The sequence below is a fragment of the Coccinella septempunctata genome, chromosome 1 (assembly GCF_907165205.1).
Source record: "Coccinella septempunctata chromosome 1, icCocSept1.1, whole genome shotgun sequence".
Taxonomy (NCBI): domain Eukaryota; kingdom Metazoa; phylum Arthropoda; class Insecta; order Coleoptera; family Coccinellidae; genus Coccinella; species Coccinella septempunctata.
In genome coordinates, this window is record NC_058189.1 from 20,772,012 (window position 1) to 20,786,933 (window position 14,922).

Sequence of the window (14,922 nt, forward strand, 5' to 3'; positions counted from 1 at the left end):
CTAACCATTTCGAATTATGTATTTGTTTACAACAATTGAGCCGGTCAGAGGAAAAGTGGTATAAGTCACAAATTCCGATTTTTGAGTTATACCGATATTTGGGTACCACAGGTTGCATATTATTCTTCTTATGAGTGGTATGAGTCAAATCGTCGTTTTGACCGAGTTATACCCATTTTGTTTTTCCTCTTAACAAAATTTTCCATACCTATCAATGCTTTTGGTACCGAAATATCGGTATAACTCAAAAATCGGAATTTGTGACTTATACCACTTTTCCTCTGACCGGCTCAATTGTTGATAGAGAACATAGATCAAATATCAAATTGAAGGATATTAGGTCTATGGTAAAGAAAAACCATAGACTCAAACTATCATTATGTTTTTAAACATTTGACTGATGAGTCACACAAGGTACTCTAATATAGCCGCTTCCGTTCGCATAATTTTTCAAAGGAAAAGCTCAGCATGCTTCTTCCTGGTACTTTATATTCTATGCATCATTACGACTTCGGAACATAGGTACCTTATTGAGAGGAAGGATGCTCTAGACCAATAGAACAGCCCTGTTCGCGCTGGGTGCCAAAGACGTGCCAAATACGTAAGTCGTACCTACATATACGGAATGTCCAAATAACAAGGGCAGTGTCGCTGGTTGAACAAGAAATTTCCAGATCTTGAAATTTCTTGAGACAAAATAAGATTTGATATATGTCAATAAAACATCAGAAAAAGATTTTTTAAATCTCATGACCCACCATTGAGGCGGAGCTCATTTCGAGGGAGTAAATAAAGATATTTTGAAAATACTTTTTGTGATGTGTGTACGTTGTTAACAATTTAAAATTATTTTCATATATACAGCGTGTTCGAAAACAAAAGTAGGATAGACCAAAGTTCGTTTTTTTCAATGTAACACCCTGTAATTGTCCTCGAAAATGGAATGGCAACCTCAAATTATGAGTTTTTTCAGATTACTTCATACCTTAGAAGAACCATTTACGAGAAAATGGCGAAAAATTGAAAATATGGGGTTTTCCAAATAGAAGGAACCAGTTACTCTAGCGATACAAGCAGCGAGTAGACAAAACTTTCATATTTCGGTATTTCTATATCTCGTTGAACGTTATGAAGATTAATTCATAAGGTTTTCCTACACCTAAGCCAGAGCCTATTAGTTTCTCAGCAATTTTAGATTTCTAATTCAATGCCAATACTACGACAAAAAATCCGTGGTGCAGATGACAGCTGCCTCAACGTAGGAGGAAGATGTCCCAAAACTGCTACTCTACTTCAAACGGTAGGATTTTCATTAGTCGTTTTTCATTAGATATATTAAATCTTGGATTGTTTTAAACCCTACAAGTCTGGAATATGCCATCTTTCTAATGGCATGTTATCTAATATTAATTATATTAATTTTTTATTAATTTTTATTAATTTTAAATTATTATTATTATATTAATTATATTGTTCATCAAATAGCTGGAGCTGTTCGATCTATTCGCACATTTATCGTTTCTAAAGTAAAGCGAAAGGATCAACCTTTTCCGCAGTTGAATAAACAAAAGTAGAGATATTTAACTTTCCAAAACGCATTAAATAAAATAAAAACCAACACTTCGAAACACGATACTGGACAAAAATTCGACATCCACTGTGTTTGATGAGTATAATGTGTTTATCGAATCCATTTGAATTTTACGAGAGTTATAACAAACCCAAAAATACTAAATTAACACCATTAGTTTACTTAACACGAATGAATCACATTTTATTTTTACAATTAGTTATAGTTTGCTTATAAGTTTCAAATTTGAAATTTAAAATGGTACAGAGTATTGAACGCAATTATGGAACTAACTATCCCAAAATAATTTTGAGTGGTTTCAAAAAAAAGGTGAGATTATATCAGTCTTGCTTGGGGTGGAAGTGGAGGAACCAAAAAAATACGATGAAAATTGAAATCGTAAAGTGTCATAGGTATTCGTTTTTGGGAGATGGCACCAAAAAACTAATAAAAATTCAAACCATTTCCAACAAAACTTTCCTGTACAAATAATAAGTTGTTCCTAACCTACCTAATAAATTTAACGTTTCGTAAAGATATAATTTCCGTGATATGAAGACACATCTGATGATTGTGAGATACCAGTACCTACTCTGTACGAGGCTAGAACTATGAAAATTATGAAAATAATTCATTTCGAAGGTGGATGTGCTTTTAAATTTGAAAATCGTTTTCAATTATTTTAAACATCTTTTTTGGTGATGTCAAGTTTCAATGCAATGCACCAATTTTTTCAGTAATGAAATTTTTACAAGCGAAATAAGAAAAGATACTTTATCATTCCTTTTTTAAATCAATTGACTGATTCAGACCTTCAGTCTTTACGAAATTCAATTCAAGAATTTTATTGAATATCGTCGTTGAAATAAAATGAACAGAAATTTCGCAATCAGTCCTTGAAATGAAAACATGATGCTTGTTTTCACTTCGCTCCTTGATTATCGATACCTATTTTCAAATTGAAATTCCATGAAGTGAAAGAATACTCTCTGTACTCACTTTGAATGGGTAGTATTGCTGGCCAGTTGACATCTTGGAAGTTGTATTAGGTTAACTAGAACAAAAAATTCACTTTGATTGATCAGGTACGCTTACTAGTACGGTGCGAGAGGGACTAACCTTATATCAAGAGACCCGACGATTTGTATATCCGAACGCGAAGGATGACATCATATCCACAATTAGTTATTACCTATCTACACCAGAGGTTACTCATTCATGGGAGTTTATAAGAGGAATACTATACTGAATAATCAAAGTTCCAAGAATCTATTCAAGAAAATTATGGTTAGATTCTGTTTTGAATAGAGATATTGAACTAGAGCTTCCAATAATTATTTTCTCTGTGAATCGTGAAACATTCTCGTATGGGTATGAATCCCATCTTTACAAACTAAGGAATAATATAACTGAGTAAAGCAATTTGGATTCCTAAAGCAAAGTTTCGGCGTTATATTCCGCTTTCCTCAGGCTACAATGAAAAAACGAAATGAGCAAAAAAACCATCAATGCGTGAATGATTATGTGGCTAGAACAATTCAAAGAATATTAAAAACTTTTAACATTACTGACAGATAAACTTAATAAAAATTCATTGTTTGGGGACTGACTAGATCACATTGTAAATAACTTCACCTGTAACTTCCTACCTGAGAAATCCTTCATTCTTCAAGAAGAACTTGTCAATAAGAAAGTCAAAAATAAAATTGAAAAACAATCTATATGCTTTGGGGGCTCGATATGTAAATACTTAAAATTTTGTTGGCATCCGAATCATAATCCAAAAATCAACTGAACAGTTTGGTTGCACTATTGAATTCTGGAAGGAACGAGAATTATCCAGAAACATTGCATAAATACCTAGTTCTCAGTGATGAGTGTTAGTCTTCCTGACCAAATTCAAAAAAATATATAAACAGGGTGTTTTCAAAGGTGATGCGATTTTTGACAGAAGGTAGAACTTATCAAAATAAATCTTTTAATCAAAAATTGTCCATATAAAATATCCAAGATGGCTAAGATACAACCCCTAGAAGTTCGACAAAATTTCATTGAATTTCAAGTGAACTCTAAAAGATCTTTAAGAGTGTCTCTTCTGTCAGTTGGTATCGAAATGAGCCATTTCAAAAAATCGTATAAATTAATAAAAATAAAGAGAAAAATTCGGTAATCCTAAGTTTGCATTTTCATTACCACGTAGGTAAATATCGAACGAGCCAATATTCTAAACGAAACAACATGGTTGAATAAGGAGATAAGTTGTTTCCCACTGCTTCGAGACATTATGTTTTGGGTAGACAATATCTACAAGTTGAAAAATAAGTAATCAGTTTACAAGGGATAGCTCAGCATGAACAAATTTAATTATTGTAATCGCACCTCTCACTGAGTCTTACTGGATTAATTTATTTGTTTTAACATAAGTTGAACAACATCTTTCTCGGGATCAAACAAACTCCAATACTCACCATGACAATCCCTTCGAAAATTTTTCCAGAAATAAAATCAATGTATATTCAAGCAAAAATTGAAATTACTGGAGGTTGATGCATAGAGACTAACTTGATTAAGGATCAGTGGAAATAAATATACAGAAGAAGTTGAAGGTCGTTCCAAAATTGTAGTCACATAAGAGAGATAAGTACCTCACTCGCGTCCTAGTATGTAACTCCAATAATATAGTAATTTACGTAACAAATTCCAAAACCGAAAGTTTTGGGGACGAATAAAACACCTACGGCTCGTCCTGGAGTTCTGCGAATCCCTTGAAACAAGTTTTGGGACGTGTTGGGTACAATATTTTTTCTGAAGTCTTACTTTCGCCACTCGGTTCCATTTTTTTGATTTGTAAAGGGAATAAATGCACTCCAATGTTACATGACAAAGGCTGTCATAATTGAATACTGATAATAATATGCAACAGAGGCTGAAAATGGTAAAAGAATTTTCCGACGATATTAAAATAAAGTTTGGACGAAAAAAATATCGTCTTCCTAATATAACCAGAAACAAAATAGTAAAGATCGAAGATTGAGAAGGATAATGAAAACTAGTCTAAACAGCAAGAACCTAACCAAAGCAATTTTTTCTTACGCTTGCTCAGCACTGAGCTACTCAATCGGTATAATGTCTTGGGCCACAACGGATTTAGAAGCCCCTACAGAGAAAAATAAGGACGATACTGCCAAAACATCATAAACATCATCCCAAAAGCTCAATAGAACGGAGAGCTGCCACGACACCTCGAGGGTAGAGAAATTGTTTACTTGTCCAACCGCATGTCCCAGGAAATCGAAGGCTGCTTCGTCAGAACTCCATCGAGTAGTTTGTGTTCCTGATAGTTCTACTCCATTGAAGCTACAACAGGACCACTTGGAAACTGTCAAACACTCTGCAGAAAGCAAAATGCAGAAACTGATTGGCGAACCTTTGCATAGAAGGCACCAGAATGTCAGTCATGATTATGTCGACACATGTTCGTCGAACTACTTGGTTGACTTCCGGAAGATTATTTCCAAGACAGAGCGCTTCATCTTCGCCATCCAGGACCAGGTGATTCCGACAAGGAACTACATGAAATATATCGCCAAGTATGCCTCAGTGAAGGACGATAATAGCTATCGTCCTTCACGTTATGGCTGTGCGACAGATGAAACTATGCAGCACATCACTGGAGGATGTCAGAAGTTTGCAGGCACAGAATACAAAAATAGACACGATCCTGTTGCCAAGATTATTCACCAAGAATTGCCAATAAAATACCAACTTCTAACGTCAAAAAAGGTTCCCGATTACAATTACAATCCGGATGCTGTATTGGAAAATGATCATCTCTACTGGGATCGCACGGTTCTCACAGACCGGAAAATAATTCACAATAGACATTACCTTGTATTGCTGAAAAAGGATGAGAACAGAGCACTATTCATCGACGTGGCGATTCCAAATAATAACAATCTTCTAGATATATCTTCAAAATACAAGGATCTAGAAGAACAAACCAGGAGACAGTGGAAGTTAAAAGAGATCAAGACCATCCCTATTGTCATTTCATTTACAGGCCTGATACCAAAGAAACTACCAGAAAACTTGAGGAAACTTCAGTTGGACGAAAATATTTATAGAGTCATACAGAAGGCGGTACTGCTGGGAACGGCGACAACTGTACGCAAGTATATGTGAAGTGCGGGTGGATCAGGAATCCAATCGACAGCAAGGAGCCGAGGAGCGGCCCGAACTCGACCACCACCACGAGCCCGAAAACCTGGAAAGGGCTCCACCAGAGCTTAATCCTTTTGATATCTGGAATAAGTGAATTTTCCTCTGGAGAAGAGTGTGAAAGCCGCCAAGCCAAAGTTATATCATACCCCCAACCTTACAAATGCTTATTTGTACAGATGTCCAAATATTATGCCTTCAAAAACTTTCACTCGAACTTGTTTATACATTCCAATTGTAGTGGAAATATCACATGCAAGTAGGTAGTATATCATCTGAATTGAATTAATGTGGCCCATAATGGAAATCCATGATTGAACTTACTAACGAACAACTGAATTACATATTATGTTCGCCACAAAAGGTGCCTACAGATTCCTCTGACTCAATATGGAACCACGTCATAATGCGCATGATTCAAAAACTATTTTGCAAGGGAGCGTTCAAATTGTTCTGACATGACGCGGGAATGCACGTAAGATGTCTAAAAACATCTTAAATGCACGTCTGTTATCTGTGCGTCCAACGTCACTTCAGAACAATTTGAACGCTCCTTCGCAAAATCCTATGTTAGATTTTTCAATGATTAGCATTCAATGTTAATGATAGCACATTGAGGGCAGTCCAGCACATAACACATAACAGTACAGCAGAGTCTAGCCAAGTGGAGGATTTTGTAACGAATGCGATCAAACAGAACGCCGCATTGGCCGCATATTGGACGTAGCTGGCCTAAGGGAAGTAGTAATAGCAGAGACAGAGACAGAGACTCTATGAGTAACAAAGATTATAGAGTTACCTAACTCTATAATCTTTGATGAGTAGCAGAGTACTCTGTCTGCCCTGCGACGGTTGGAGTGCGCACAGTTTCCTCTGAAGAGGTTTCTCTTCCAAACGACTTTGGAAATTTTAGATATGATCAAAATAAATAATTTTTGTATAAAAGTGTTCATCCCTCCAGCAATAAACATACTACTAGTTTTATTTCAGTTTCGATAGGCTGCTGTGCGTTACAACCTGTTCCTTGCATTTTAGTTTTTATCATTTTATGTAGTTCTTCAAACTGTTACTCGAAAATACATTCTCATTTGATCATCACTTAGTTCTTTCAATAAATTAAATTCCTCAATGTTGCTTCCTTTCCATAAATTATCACATTTAAATATTTATTTTTTATGCCTTTTGGACAAACCGAGGGACAAACCATATGAAAACAAAATATTTTCTATTTCATAATCTGACTCCGAATCCAAAAGTAGGTTTAACTGAACGGTTGGATCCATATTTTTTGTAAGAAACTAACCAAAAGACACAGAAACAACCATCTACGTGCAATATGCGCCCATCGCTCTCCTTTGCTTCGCTAGGCTATGCTACTCTCAATGTGCTCTGTAATCTGTGGGCTAGCCTTATGACGTGGTCCCACGTTCCGTCAGAGTAATCTGTAGGCACCTCAAATTCACGCTATTTGGCAATAGACGGTTCCAGCAGTAAGTGCTGGTCGATTTTGACATGTCCAAAACATCATGAACCAAGCTTAGACACGTAGTACAAAAAAATGTGTCTTAACACATTAGTGTTTGTTTTGATTGTGAGTATGTCTGATTTTATGCCAAATAATCATCATCCATGGGAAGTGTTGATCTTCTTCTTTCATTCGAGGAAAACGAGAGCTCCGAAAAGTTTACGGAGATGCTGCTCGAAGTAAGTGAAACAACGGTTCCGTCGCTTCAGAAATGGTGAGTTCGATTTGATGACCGTCCGCATCAAGGAAGGCCAAAAACCTTCGAAAACACTGAATTGGAGGTATTGCTCGATGAGGATGAGTACCAAATGCAATACGAGCTTTCTTCAGCATTAGAAGTTACCCGCCAAGTCATTTCCAAGCGACTGCATGCGTTGGGAATGATTCAAAAACATGGTATCTTATGAATTAAGCCAAAGGAACGTTGAACGTCGTTTTTTCTCCAGCGAAAAATTACTTAAACGGCTGTAAAGGAAGAGTTTTCTTCATCGCGTCGTGAAGGGTGATGAAAAATGAATCTATTTCAGCAACCCAAAGAAAAAAGTCATTGGGACTGCCCGGTCATGCTTTTACGTCGCGTCGTCACACCGAATATCCACTCTTCGAAAGTTATGGCTGTTGATTTGGTGGGACCAGTTTGGTGTTATTTAATATGAGCTGTTGAAACCGAGGCTGCATTCATAATCAATTCGCGGGCCGAAGTGCACTTCGGCATGGAACTCAGCAGATGGAATTCTCTGTTACCATTCATAATGAAATTCAAGACTTGCACGGAATTGGAAATTGGCAAAATTTCTTGCAAGCTGCAAACTATCACTTCAGCAAATAATTGCGTGCCGGCTATGGATGATACTAATGCTTATGTTTTGATCAGTTACATGTTTAATTCATTAGATTATTTAGTCCGCAGTTTATTGCGAATGGTAAATTTCTTGCCCACTTCCGTGCCGAAATGCACTTCGGCTTGCGAATTGATTGTGAATGCAGCTTTACCAAAGAGTATTAACTGATACTCTTTGATACTTTGATACAGAAAATGAAATTCAATTTGGCAACCGAGAAAGACATCACGAACATTGCAGGTTTCCCACCATTTTGTGAAAAAAATTCGGATTTCTTCATCTTTTCTGAATTGAGCACTCAAAAATACTCAGATATGACCAGAAACCGTTACTTTGAGGTTTATACATTACTGACCACACTCATTAGAATATTGCTCAACGACGACGTTGAACACCTCGAATATCTCGCTTATTCGTCGAAAATGGGGTATATGTCATAAAATAATTCTCCGGTGCCATTTACCGACCATATATGTTTGTCCAGTTTATGATGAAACACCCTGTATGTGTAATGTGTTTCCAGAACAATTCGTACTGTGAGTTCAGGATGAAATATAACCTAGATCTCATACACCTGAAGATCCTATTGTATTGTGGTAGCGAAACACGTGTATTGTTTATTTTGGTGAGAACGAAGAAAAGTATCGTAAAGCATTGCTAAACTGGTTGATTTTTCCGATTAATTGAGTAGCTCATAAACTATTTCTTTCAACACGTTGACTGCGTTATGTATTTTTCAAGATTCGTTTACCGTGCGGTATCGGTCCCCGGAGACCGATACCAGAGCTTTCCTCTGCTCTGGTGCGGTATAGGTCGCTGGGGACCGATATCTAAAATATTTTTCACTGCCATATTGTGTTAGATTTTTCGAATGTTACCTTAAAACTCGAAGAGTTTTAGCTTACTATATCAATTTGAAGTCTACGCTATGCGCCGCATCAGGTAACATCAACTTGATGTCCCATCTAGATTAAAATTTCTAAAACACCTACAAGAGATATTTCATTTATAACCAGAATGTGAAGATTTCAACAATTTTTTAGCTACATGTAATACAATCCTATCTTGAGCGTTCTGGAAGTTATGGAGTTAGCACATGAGGAAATATTTGATCTCACTTCAATCGCACCAGAAAAGAGATTCGTATCGGTCCCCGGGGACCGATATCGCAGTCAACGTGTTAATAAGAGACTTGGCATATGTTCATTATTTACTATATAGATTATTAACTTCTATTTATCGGAATTGACAAATTGGCCAATAATGACACAAAAAAAACAATTTGGTAATAATCCTATGACTTTTATTCAGTGTAGAGGACACGAGCTAAAAAAGAATTTTTCAAGAAGATAAAACTGAAAATTCGGTATCAAATACAGAAGGTTCATCGAAGAATCCATATAAGATTCGACGATTGATATTTTTTGGCATGAATTCCATGCAACAATACTCCGGTGTAAGGTGAACAGACGTCCGTCATTGTGACGTACAGTCCGTCAATCATTCAAGAAGTCTATCACTGGAAAACATCCGTCTAAATATTCTTCAAAATCTTGAATTTTTCAGTATTTCTAGTACCTTAGCCGAGTGCTAACGTCGCTAGATAAATATCGGACGTCTCGGCGTTCAATAAGTACGGCAGGAATTTGAACGTTGTAATCTTCTCAAAAATATTTGAGATGGATAATAATTTTTTTGAAGAATTTCCATTCCTTGAAGAATAACTTGATTCTGAAGTCCAATATACGAAGTGTTTGGGTCAATTCAGCAATGCACTTGGAGAAAGAAGAGAATACCTATTGCACCTAAGGCATGTCTCAAGTGACGAACATAAAAAAATGGTTAATGCAGCAGCATTATCTTCCACCCTGACCAAATATTTCAGACATTCAAATTTCGGGGATGAAGAAGCTTCTCCAGCAACGCCTAAAGCTCCGTTCTCATTCCACAACGTAATGCACTACGTGCACACTATTATTACCTATATTTTCGTTTTTATGTTGTGATAAACTTTTATATTATGTGTTTCGCTGTTTTCAATAAACTATATTTCTTCCTTCTCTCATCATACGGAGTAGGAAGCTGAGTACCTGAGAGCATATACAGGGTGAGTCTTTGACTCGTACAAATATTTTTACAATAGATTCTTGCAGATCAAAAGAAACTCTTTCTTCCCTTACCATTTTTTTTTAATCGGCTCGGTTTAAAAGATACAGGTTATTGAAAAACTATAAAAAAATGTTACTTTTTAGTTCTATGTCTATCTCATAGAAGGTTTTATCGTATGAAATGAATTTCGGAATATAGTTTTTCATTTATGTGATGAATCTGTTTCGAAGACAGGATATCACCCACGTCTTCCAGACCTATCATTATGAGCATTATGTACCATAAAATACCAGAAATTCAAAGAACCCAACTCTTGAAACGTTTTGCAAAATAAAAGTATTCTTCATATTTTTCCATAAAATGCGCCGTTTTCGAGCAAATTAAATTTTTTTTTTAAACATCAGTGAAATTCGAAAAATTGGGTATTTCGACAGAATGCAACTATTTTCAAAAGATCCACAGATGTGTAGTGTCACAGATTGAGCTATTTATTCTGAAACTAATTTTGTTTTTCCAGGGCTGGCACACAGCTCATTATGAAAACTTAAAATGGCGATTTCTTTTTATTAGGGCCGCATCGGAAAAAATGGTACAGGAAAAAAGTATTTTTTTGACCTCAAGAATCTACTGTTAAAAAATTTTTACGATTTTAAGGCTCACCTTGTATATATTATATTCACCAGGTCCGTTCATCATTGAACTGGGGAAAATCTGGTCAGCCTATACAGTCTGGTGATACATAAAATATATATTCTCGTCAAAATATTTTGGATAAAAAAGGTCCAAATTTTATTGAAACTGATTAGGTATAAAGTATTGAATGAAACCGGATGAGGTTTCACACTAATTGCCTTACCCTTAAGAATTCCCTTCTAAAAACGGTTCCTACAGTTTTTTACATCACAGAGATGTACAAAAATTTTAAAGTGGGCCAAAATTTCGCTTGATAATGTCTTGTTGAAATTTCAATACCAATAAGACGTAGGCCCGGTACTTTCACCTTCGAATAAATTTTATTCAACCAATAATGACGTACCGACATTCGATCTATGACAAATAAACTCTTCTAATTAAGTTTCAATGACAGATTTATTCGATGAATAACACTATCTGAAAGTGAAAAGACTGCATTTTTACTAATCTTACGAATAAGACTTAATAAATGCGAATGAATTTATTTATTCGCACGTGAAAGTACCGGGCCTAAAGTGAACAATTTCATTCTTTCATTCCGCCTTATTAAAATGGTAATTTTCATTGCAAACTCTCAGTTAAACATAAATGAGTCCCTCACAGCACCGTGAAAATATTGTTTCAGGATGATTGAAACCGATAACAAGAAATGTGGTTAGCAGATAGCATAGCATCGAAAGCGGTTATTAGATAACTTCATTTTACCTTGAAATTGTACGAATAAGAACAAACAGAAGAACTCAAATCGGGTTGGCAGTAGAAGACACACCCACAGGACGATTCCAGCAACAGAAAAATAGGGATTATTAATTTCTCGGGCTTGCCGTCAAAACGTAGAATAGCTGCGCCAGAATTATTCTATTTCAAACCGGTCATTGACCAGGGTTGCCATATCGTTCGGCTAAAATTCCTTGAACTCGAGGATTTCAGATAGTTATGAGTCTCTGTAGCATTCATGCATTGTACAAAAACAACATTGTTGTCCCTATACAATGGTTATAGTTATCTGTGTCCTTTAGTTTGGTTATTATTAGGAGCCATCATGGCCTCTTGTGCTCTATTAATTTTTTTCTAAAATTCAAGGTTGGGGGTTAGCATATATTTTTACTAAAGGAACCATAAGTGGTGCTCAACGAGCACTACTGGTTCAGGACATCCCTTTAAAAACCAATTCGTGATTAATATAATTCTGATAATCAATATGAATGAACATCAATTTATTGTACGTATATCCTCTATAATTAGTCAATGAAACAAAAATGAACAAACATAATAGTGAGGAAAAAGGTAAATTACAAAAAGGGAATATGCAAAACGGTTATTGAAAGTTTCAATTCTGATATATATCAGAATTGAAACTAAATAATCGGTAATCAATTATCGTGTTAAACGCTCAGTTGCGGGAAAGTCCGTTAAAATTTATTGTTTCTTTAAAATCGTGATCCTCCATTATTCCCTCCAAAAATGAAAGTTTTAAATTTTAATGAGGCATTAAGTCTGAATGGACGTTCCTGCAACTAGGCCTCCGTGCCCTATTTTTGAGTTATTGGTTTGAGAACTTCTTTCGAGAGACTTTTGTCTTTCTTGCGATCACAAAAAAAACAACGATTATGGTGGTATTCCATTTTACGTGAGCTCCAACGAGCCCATACATGGTACTTATATGTTTCTATTTGGAAACGGAATTTGGATGAGGTTGCGGTTAAGAGGTTCAAGAAATATACCGTTTATACCAGAGTTATGCCAACCTTGTATAAGGAAGTTCATTAGCCAACATTTGAAGAAAAATTTGGAAAACTTTTGAAAAAGGGTATTCCGACCGTATAAGAGTAGTTAAGTGATTTTTTGACCATAAAAATTCGTAATTCCTAGTGAATTTATAAGGGCACGGGCACGGTGATTTCGAAGCTTCTCGTAAGATCGGCCGGCCGGCCCTCGGAGTGGGGATTTAAGAATCGCATCCGCATCGCTGTTCCCATATTATGAATGGAGGACTTCCCTACATGTTTGCCAACCTAGAAAAAGGTCTAAAAGGTCTACCATCAGGGAATGATTGCTTTCTAACGAAACCTACTTCATTCTTTCCGCAATGATCAAATATATTTATGAAATTCTATCGAGCTTTCTAGAGTTTACTGTTAAAAAGAAAAAAATATTTTCATAACCTCGATTGCTGATTGGTTGAAATTTATGTTGGTATTACTACTTCTTGTGACGATTGACATGTTTCGTTGGCAAATGTCAAGAAGAAAAAAGTAATCTGTTAGGTTATGGGCAAAGTTTTGGTTATGTGCACAATCTTTGCTTGAACGCATTCTTGTTTTCTTGTATTTTGTAAGCTATACAGCAGACAATATTAATATTATATATATCAGTAAAAATGACATTTGCCAATGAAATATGTCGATTGTCACAAGAAGTAGTGATACCAACATAAATTTCAACCAATCAGCAATCGAGGTTATGAAAATCTTTTTTTCTTTTTAACAGTAAACTCTAGAAAGCTCGATAGAATTTCATAAATATATTTGATCATTGCGGAAAGAATGAAGTAGGTTTCGTTAGAAAGCAATCATTCCCTGATGGTAGACCTTTTAGACCTTTTTCTAGGTTGGCAAACATGTAGGGAAGTCCTCTATTGAATTAGGTCAGTGTCGTAGAACATAAAGTAAGTCAAGATGGGTGTGTTCTGTGTCGTAGAATAAGGGAAACGGGTGCACGTGTTTATCAGTTTTCTTCGATTCATTTCGTAAATTTTGATAATCTGAGTGGATTCTAAATTTCTTTAATTGTTGAATAATTGGAGTAGTAGCAAATTGAAACAAACTTTGCATCCTGTCACAAGATCATGTGACAGTAGACGGAAGAATGGTGAAATAAAGAAAGGAAAAATTAGTACATTATCACTCAAAATCAAAATTGTAGATTTTTTTCAGTGAGCTTAAAATTTTGATTCGTATTGACGTTGATGTTTTGGGTTGTAATAAATTTTTTATCGGTATTTACAGAAATACCCCGAAGAAGAATAAATCTATTATTCAAAAGCTTGGCAAAAACAAAGAATAAGTCTGGAATAAAATAAATGTTTCTTCAATATTAATCAACCATTCAAAATGAAGACGCTGAAACCCACCAATTGCTTTTCAATTACCTTCTTCTTCTATCAATTAATAGTTTCCCAACCAATAACTTAACATCAAGATGCTGAAAAACATGTCAATTGAGTTCTGATTGCACTTATTTTTGGGAAATAAAATTGAATATTTTTCTTCCACCCCTTAGCCGTAACCCCATCCAACTTATCTTTAGAAACTTAATTGACAAAACATATATCAATATTTAATTTTAGAAAAACGAAGATTATGGTGGGAATACGAGTTTTCATTTCCAGTTATTGGTTGAAAAAATAGATATTAATTTTATTCCAGGATATTCCCATGTATATCCTGGGTCTGGCCGACCCACACCTTATGGCCACGAGCCGTCACTGAATACACACATTACATGCAAGGAGAGTTGAATAATATCAAAGAACATCCTGTATAAATAACAATCACATTCCTCATAAATGTACGAACACACAATATGAATGAATTTCAGTATTCATTAAAATAGAAACACATTGTGTGAAAGATTATAGAGTTATAATCTTTGCATTGTGTTACGAAAGGAAAACCTCTCATCAATCCCTCTGTATATATAGAGAAATGATCTATGGTTTCGAAGAAAATAAAATTCCGACTTCGAACTCGGAATTTAACTAAATTCTGACGTCAAAGTCGGAATTTAACGAAAAATATTTTTAAAATATATTATGTGGCCCTTATACGCCTCCGTAATCATGTGATATATATTTCTCTATTTTTAATGTTATTTTTATGTTCGTGTTTTCTTATTTCTAGAGTTCCAGGCGTCTCACCTGTATAAGTTTCACCACAAACTAGAAATAATAAAATTGAGTTCAT

The 14,922-nt window shown here is 35.4% G+C and overlaps 1 protein-coding gene across 3 annotated transcripts in view; it reads right to left on the reverse strand.

Moving 5' to 3' along the window:
• The window catches only part of LOC123310381 (annexin B9), a 35,445-nt gene extending 23,636 nt beyond the window's left edge, over positions 1–11,809 (reverse strand). For 2 of the 3 annotated variants that reach the window (XM_044893851.1, XM_044893861.1), the window contains exon 1: positions 2,570–2,728. In XM_044893851.1, coding sequence (XP_044749786.1) covers positions 2,570–2,602 — 33 coding nt within the window. In that variant the 5' untranslated portion in view covers positions 2,603–2,728. Of the gene's footprint in view, positions 1–2,569; positions 2,729–11,662 lie in introns of those variants that run through there. The other variant, XM_044893856.1, reaches the window with a different exon arrangement.
• Between the last annotated feature and the right edge of the window lie 3,113 nt (positions 11,810–14,922).